The 8361-nt window shown below is 36.0% G+C and overlaps 1 protein-coding gene across 3 annotated transcripts in view; it reads left to right on the top strand.

Annotated features, from left to right (window-relative positions):
* The window catches only part of SMAD4 (SMAD family member 4), a 34307-nt gene extending 26234 nt beyond the window's left edge, over positions 1-8073 (top strand). For 2 of the 3 annotated variants that reach the window (XM_017529570.2, XM_017529568.2), the window contains 2 exons: positions 2977-3115; positions 4597-8073. In XM_017529570.2, the coding sequence (XP_017385059.1) occupies positions 2977-3115; positions 4597-4808 (351 nt within the window). In that variant the 3' untranslated portion in view covers positions 4809-8073. Of the gene's footprint in view, positions 1-2976; positions 3116-3647; positions 3761-4596 lie in introns of all 3 variants that reach the window. The other variant, XR_005200434.1, reaches the window with a different exon arrangement.
* The last annotated feature ends 288 nt before the right edge of the window (positions 8074-8361 follow it).

Here is an 8361-nt window from a genome sequence, read left to right as displayed (position 1 = left end):
TTTTTTAAATGACTCATGGGGTGGGGAAGTGTTAATGTTAAAGGCATGCTTGAATCTTGGAGATTATAATTAAGTTTTATTCCCTACTTCTAGATAAGAAGATTATGTACATACCATACTTGGTTAGTGATGGTTAAAAAAAAAATGGTTGTAGAGACCTAAATGTAAAACATAAAACCATAAAACTTCTACAAGATAATATAAGAGAAAAAGTGAGAACTTTTAAGATACAACGTCAAAGACATGATCCATGAAGGGGAAAGACCTGATAGGCCAGACTTCATTGAAATGAGACATTTCTGCTCTGTGAAAGACAGGCTTAGAGAACGAGAAGACAAACCACAGACTGGGTGAAAATATTTGCAAGACACATCTAATAAAGGATTGTTATCCAAAATTACAAATAACTCCTAAAACTCAACAATAAAATAAACAGCACAGTTAAAAAATGGGCAAAATAGACTGGGCATAGTGATTAACTCCTATAATCCCAGCACTCTGGGAGGTCAAGGCCAGAGGATTGCTTGAGCCCAGGAGTTCAAGACCAGCCTGGGCAACAGAACAAGACCTCACCTTTCCAAAAAAAAAAAAAAAAGCCAGGCATGGTGGCATGTGCCTGTAGTCCCACCTAGTTGGTAGGCTGATCTGGGAGGACCCGTCAGCCCAGGTGTTCAAGACCAGCTTGGGCAACAAAGCAAGACCCCATCTTAACAAAAAACAATAAATAAATGGGCAAAAGATGTAAACAGACACTTCACAGAAGATATACAGATGGCAGACAAGCATATGAAAAGATGTTCAGCATCATAAATGTGTACAGAGCCATAGCATGTATAACACCGAGAGTGAACCTTTATGTAAACTGGATTTTGGGTGATAATTATATGTCACTGTAAATTCATTGATTGTAACAAGTGTGCCATGGTAGTGAGGATGTTGATAGTGGGGGAAGGTTGTGTGTGGGGACAGGGACTCTGTACTTTCTGCTTAACTGTGCTGTGAACCTAAAACTGCTGTAAAAAAATGAAGTTCATTAATTTCCTTCCTTAGGTTGTAGAGCTATTCACCATTTCAAATGTTTTGAGTCTTTGCTTTGTTCTGTGCTGGGTAATGCCTTCCAAATGTCATAGCCCAGAAGTTTTGAAATAAATGGACTATTGAGAAATTTGAGAAAGTAGTGGTTTCAGTTTTGGGTAGTGTAGGCTTTTTGATTTCTAGATCCTGACTTTGTCATGCTTTCTTTCATTTAAATTTAAAATTTTTTCGTGGAGGTGGGGTTGTAACTGGTCTTGAACTCCTGGACTCAAGTGATCCTCCCACCTGGGCCTCCCAAAGTGCTGGGATTACAGGCATCTGTCACCATGCCCCTGTCATGCTTTCTTTAATAAAGTATTTTAGGACCTAATAGTTAGTCCAGGAAATACATACATGTATATTTGACAAATTCATATCTCTAAGTGTTGTCCTTCACTGGTGCTAATTGGGAAAGGTTTTTTGAGGCTATGGACACTGAGTAGAGAAATAGGAATAAGTAGGAGTGTGATTTGCTGTTTGGAGAGAATATATTATTGTATGTTTTTGTGGTTCATGTAAATACCATGGTTGAAGATGATCAGAATTTTTTCAAGCATCTGAAAATATATGGTTTAAGTTTTAAAACTATTGTTTATCATCAACTAATTCTGTATTCTCTGACTTAGCTTATTTTCAAGAATAATTATGCTTGCTCATATTGGGTCCTTTATGTACATAATAGGACTTTAAAAAATATCCATGTCCCTTTAGAGTAGGAATATAGCCACATGGTTCAGAAATTAAAGTGACTTTAAAACAGCAGCCTGTTTTAAAATTGAGCAGCCTTGCTTCTACCCTGTCTTTGTCTTCCTTTCTTACAAATGATTTTTGTGTAATCTTCCAGTGCTTTTTAAAAATGCAAATAAGCAAATATTTTAGGAAGATTTTTCCCCCAGAAAAAAAAAGGTGATATGATTTATTATCTGTAATTTGTTGCTTATTAAAAGAACCTTCCAGTACTTTCATGAGCATAAGGGTAGATATGGCTACCCCTTCCTTACTATGCCAGTTTTCCACTTGGTTGATGAAACTGAAATTATTTATTAACTCTCTAACTCATCCTGAAAGGTAAATGACTACAGGGTAGGCCAAAAACAAAATAAGTAACTCTATACTATACCAAGTTTGCAGCAACCTCATGAAAGTATGTACACTTAGCATTCCCGTTTTATAGATAAAAGAAACTCAACCCATATAATTAGCAGATATCACTGTTGGGATTTAAAACTAGGCTTTTTTTTTCTTTAAAAATTATGAACATTTTCAAACATAAAGAAATGTAGAGAGAAAGTAATGAAATCCCATGTACCTATTACACAGATTAAGTAGTTATGATTTTAAATTTGCTTGATCTAGTCTATTTTTTTTTGTTTTCTTAAGTATTTTAAAACAAGTCCTGGATATTATTTTATTTCTATTTGCTGAAGTATGCATCTCTGAAAAATATTGATGTCTCTCATGTAGCAACAATGTCATTTTGTTAAATTCCAAATAAGCAAGAATTATAACACAGAAAGTTGGCCAGGTGACAAAAGCTATCAACTCTAGCCTAAGGAAAACTTGGCAATTTGGTTATGAAAGGGGGAAGGGGACTTCTTAATTGTTCATTTTACACAGATTTTCACAAGGACAATAACAGCTGACCCACATCAAACTAAAAGATACAGAGGCGTGTGGCAGCCAAAGCCATCGTGATGTTAACATGATCTTGGTGAGCTCCATGCCACCTTTCCTAACTAGTTTTATAACCAGTCACAATGTACATAAAAATCTACATGTTTTAATTACTTCTTTTTGTGTGAGAAGTAAAATGAAACTGAGTTTTAAGTATGTCAAGCATTGGTTTTTGATGTATGAAATTTTTCTTTATGGGCTCATAATATGAAATTTTTTTCTTAAAAGGTCTTTGATTTGCGTCAGTGTCATCGACAGATGCAGCAGCAGGCGGCCACTGCACAAGCTGCAGCAGCCGCCCAGGCAGCAGCCGTGGCAGGAAACATCCCTGGCCCGGGATCAGTAGGTGGAATAGCTCCAGCTATCAGTAAGTATGCTTTTGATTTTTTTTAGAAAGATAAAATAGTTTATATTTTTATCTTGTTTTACTCAGTTGACTAGTTTCTTTGAGCAATAATAGAAATTAAAGTCCTTTTGACTGGGATGATTACATTTTTGAATTGGTAAAATCTGTTCTGTAATAGTTGCTTTTTGCCTGTGACCCTATTGGCATTCTTTTTGTATCAAAAATGGAGTATGGGATAAAGGAGAAAGGGGATGATTATTACATTATACTATTCCATCTCCTCTTTTTTTGCTGATGCCTATTATAATTCCTGCCTCACCAGCTGGGGTGGGTTGTAATTACTGAAGTGCTTGGCTTTATTCTAGTAAGGAAAGGATATTTCAATTTCAGAATTGGACACCTCTCCAGTTTTTTTTTTTTTTAAAGTGTGCTAAACATGGAGAGAAAACTAAGTAAGAGTGGTATTTTGGTAACTTGTAGACTTTTTTTTAATTTTAGGGTAAAATTGAACTGTGTGCCAGGTTTCACACTGATGGGGAATTTTTTACTGCAGAGTTAAACTCCTGACTATAGACTTTTATGATGGAAACACGTGGCACCCATCTTCCACGTCTGAAGGCATAACTAGTGATTCATTCAACCCCTGTTCTTAACCTCTTCAGTGTGGTAAGCAAATCACACTGGCTAAGAAAACTGCAGTGGCCCTGCAGGTTTCTCTACAGTACATGCAAATTCCTCCCATTAGTTTCATTGTAATATTGATGAATGCAGATGGACTATATGACTGTATGCTCTCACTGGAAAATTAGATGCAGTCTCTATTGTGACTTATGTTCAGGAGTTTACAATTTAGAGGTAGATTAGGCATATTCATTGAGAGAATTTGATTTTTTAAAATTTGGGGATCTAAATCATTAATTTGCTAGTTTCAGTGTTACAAACATGCTTTTATACTGAAGTATCCGGAACTATTATTAAATTTCATATTCTTATCAGTTGCCACCACTGAGTAATAATGTATTACTCTGTTACACATTGAAATTGAGAGAGAGACTTCATCTGGGTCATCTAAGAGGTCTTAGTGGAACTAGGAATATTAACTGCCCCTTTATTATGTCTTATTCTGAACTAGGCTGTTTATACAGTAGGGCTTTTAGAACCAACATGTGGACACACACTATGTCTTGAAAAGAAGTTGTTTCTTATCCCTTCACCTCCACTTCTAAAGAGAAAAATAGGTGAGGTGTTGGTGGATTGTGGTAATTTACTTTATAATTGGTTGTAGCTAGAAGACACATGTGGAATGTAAAGTTCCTTAACTAAAAGTTCTCAGCGTGTTGATAAAGTTTAGATCTACAGTTACTTCTTGGCACTTTAGCAGAGAAGTTATATGCTGAGGAGAATGAAATATTGAAAGCTGGTCACTTTATTAATTTAGAATATAGGGAGGATGGGAAGAGATCACCCTGTCCCTCTGATGTCTTCCAAATCTTTTCTGTTAGGCCTGTCAGCTGCCGCTGGAATCGGTGTTGATGACCTTCGTCGTTTATGCATACTCAGGATGAGTTTCGTGAAAGGCTGGGGACCGGATTACCCAAGACAGAGCATCAAAGAAACGCCTTGCTGGATTGAGATTCACTTACACCGTGCCCTCCAGCTCCTAGATGAAGTACTTCACACCATGCCGATTGCAGACCCACAACCTTTAGACTGAGGTCTTGGGGCCCTTAACCTTATCAGGATGGTGGACTATAAAATACAATCCTGTTTATAATCTGAAGATATACTTCACTTTTGTTCTGCTTTATCTTTTCATAAAGGGTTGAAAATGTGTTTGCTGCCTTGCTCCTAGCAGACAGAAACTGGATTAAAACATTTTTTTTTTCCTATTTAGAACTTTTCAGGCATGGCTCAGAGCTTGAAGATTAAGAGAAACACATTCTTATTAATTCTTCACCCACTATGTATGAAGGAATCATTCCAGTGCTAGAAATTTAGCCCTTTAAAACGTCTTAGAGCCTTTTATCTGCAGAACATCAACATGTGTATCATTCTACAGAATAAATCCAGTATTGCTGATTTTAAAGGCAGAAAAGTTCTCAAAGTTAATTCACCTGTTATTTTGTGTACAAGTTGTTATTGTTGAACCTACTTACTTCAAAAATAATGTGCCATGTGGGTGAGTTAATTTTACCAAGAGTAACTTTACTGTTTTTAAAAAGTAAAATAATAATGTATTGTAACCTTTCATCCAAAATATTTTTTGCAAGTTTTATTAGTGAAAATCATTTCAGATTGTCTTGCAACTTCAGTTTTGTTTTTGCCAAGGCAAAAAACACTAATCTGTGTGTATATTGAGAATCCCTTAAAATTACCAGACAAAACAAGTCATTTAAAATTACATTTGTTATTCCTAATGGATGACTGTTTATCAAGAAGTATACTTTTACCCTCTTAAATAGTAGATGTATTCTTCCGTATTTCTAGGCACAAGATTGGTTGCTAAAAAGCCTAGAAGAGGAATTTCTTTTCCTTCATTAATTCACAGGGAAAGGTTTTGTATTTTTTAAAACACTAAAAGCAGTGTCACTCTACCTAATGTCTCACTGTTCTGCAAAGGTGGCAATGCTTAAACTAAATAATGAGTATTTTGGAAACTGCTAAATTCTATGTTAAATACTGTGCAGAATAATGGAAACATTACAGTTCATAATAGGTAGTTTGGATATTTTTGTACTTGATTTGATGTGACTTTTTTTCGTATAATGTTTAAATCATGTATGTTACGATATTGTTTAAAATTCAGTTTTTGTATCTTGGGGCAAGACTGCAAACTTTTTTATATCTTTTGGTTATTCTAAGCCCTTGCCATCAATGATCATATCAATTGGCAGTGACTTTGTATAGAGAATTTAAGTAGAAAAGTTGCAGATGTATTGACTGTACCACAGACACAATATGTATGCTTTTTACCTAGCTGGTAGCATAAATAAAACCGAATCTCAACATACAAAGTTGAATTCTAGGTTTGATTTTTAAGATTTTTTGTCTTTTGCACTTTTGAGTCCAATCTCAGTGGTGAGGTACCTTCTACTAAATGACAGGCAACAGCCAGTTCTATTGGGCAGCTTTGTTTTTTCCCTCACACTCTACCAGGACTTCCCCATGGACATTGTGTATCATGTATAGAGTTGGTTATTTTTTTTGAATTTTTATTTTACTGTAGCAGAAATAGGCCTGATTGTCTACAAGATGATAAATAGATTGTCTAAAGAGTTGTGTGAAATAAAATCAACGATTATCTTTCAGATGCTTTTACTTTTGCTTGGAGGACTTTTAGCTATAGAAACACTTGTGTGATAGTCCTCCTCATATCACCTGGAATGAACACAGCTTCTACTGCCTTGCCCAGAAGGTCTTTTAAATAGACCATCCTGGAAACCACTGAGTTTGCTTATTTCTGTGATTTAAACAGATGTTGATCCAAGCTACATGACTTTTGTTTTTAAATAACTTATCTACCAACTGATTTGTACTCTTGAGTACTTAGAAATTCTTTCAGTAAAGACCTAATTTTCTTCTGTAAAAGTTTAATGATTTAAGTTTTATTGGCAGTTTTTTAAAAGGACATCGTTTCTAAAAATTGCTAACTTTAGGTCCATTTTACTATGAATGAGGAATAGGAGTGAGTTTTAGAATAACAGATTTTTAAAAATCCAGATGATTTGATTAAAACCTTAATCATACATTGATATAATTCATTTCTTCCTTTTTTTTTTTTTTTTTTTTTTGAGACAGAGTCTCTCTGTGTTGCCCAACTGGGAGTGCAGTAGCGCAATCTCAGCTCACTGCAACCTCTGCCTCCCAGGTTCAACTGATTCTCCTGCCTCAGCCTCCCGGGTAGCTGAGATTACAGGTGCCCGCCACCACGCCTGGCTAATTTTTATATTTTTAGTAGAGATGGGGTTTTGCCATGTTGGCCAGGCTGGTCTCGAACTCCTGACCTCAAGTGATCCACCTGCCTCGGCCTCCCGAAGTGCTGGGATTACAGGCTTGAGCCACCGTGCCTGGCCTCATTACTTCCTTTTCTACTTTAAGGAGTTTTCATGTTTAATCATCTAGGGAAAGTATGTGGAAAATATTTGTTAAGAAGTATCTCTTTGGAGCCAAGCCACCTGTCTTGGTTTCTTTCTACTAAGAGCCATAAAGTATAGAAATACTTCTAGTTGTTAAGTGCTTATATTTGTACCTAGATTTAGTCACATGCTTTTGAGAAAACATCTAGTATGTTATGATCAGCTATTCCTGAGAGCTTGGTTGTTAATATATATTTCTGTTTCTTACCGGTAGCCATCTTTGATGAATAAGACTAAAGATTCTCACAGGTTTAAAATTTTTGTCTACTTTTAGGGTAAAATTATGATGAGGATATGGTTCTGGGTGGGTTTTCTCTAGCTAATTCATATCTTAAAGACTCAAAATATTGAATTTCAGTGCAAGCTGAATGAGAGAGATGAGCCATGTACACCCAGCGTGAGACCTCATTCCACGTTTGTCCAGTGCCTTTCAGTGCATTATCAAAGGGAATCCTTCATGGTGTTGCCTTTATTTTCCAGGGAGTGGATCCTTTTGTGGGATATAGTCTATCTCATTTTTAATAGTTTACTGCCCCTGGCATACAAAGATAATGACAATAAATCACTGCCATATAACCTTGCTTTTTCCAGAGACATGGCTCATTTGTATTGCTGTAACCACTAAATAGGCTGCCTATTCCCATTCCTCCTGTGAACAGTGCAGATTTACAGGTTGCATGGTCTGGCTTAAGGAGAGCCATACTTGAGACATCCAAGTCAACTGAACACATAATAGCTGTGCTACATTTCAGACTTAAAATCCGTTTTTATGGGGCAGGGTGTGGTGTGTAAAGGGGATGTTTGTATTACAAGTTTTGAAGGCAAAATGTCATGTTTCCCAGATGATAGATATCTTCTTATTTTAAAAGTTTATTGCTAATTGTAGGAAGGTGAGTTGTGGTCATCTGGGGAAGGAAAGTTTTACATTTTACCATAATGCTCCTTAAGTGTCTATGGAGGTTAAAGTATAAAATGGTAAAGAAATGTTTCTATGCCCGTTTGATGGTAATTGGTTAATAGTTACTCACTATTTTATGCAGAGTCACATTAGTTTACACCCTTTCTGAGAACCTTTTGGGAGAAGCAGTTTTATTGTTTGAGTGGGATAGAGTTCTTTTTGTTGATAATTTC

This window comes from Cebus imitator, unplaced genomic scaffold (genome assembly GCF_001604975.1).
Source record: "Cebus imitator isolate Cc_AM_T3 unplaced genomic scaffold, Cebus_imitator-1.0 Scaffold60, whole genome shotgun sequence".
Taxonomy (NCBI): Eukaryota; Metazoa; Chordata; class Mammalia; order Primates; family Cebidae; genus Cebus; species Cebus imitator.
The sequence above is the reverse complement of the archived record's forward strand: the minus strand, read 5'-3'. Positions and strand labels throughout refer to the sequence as shown.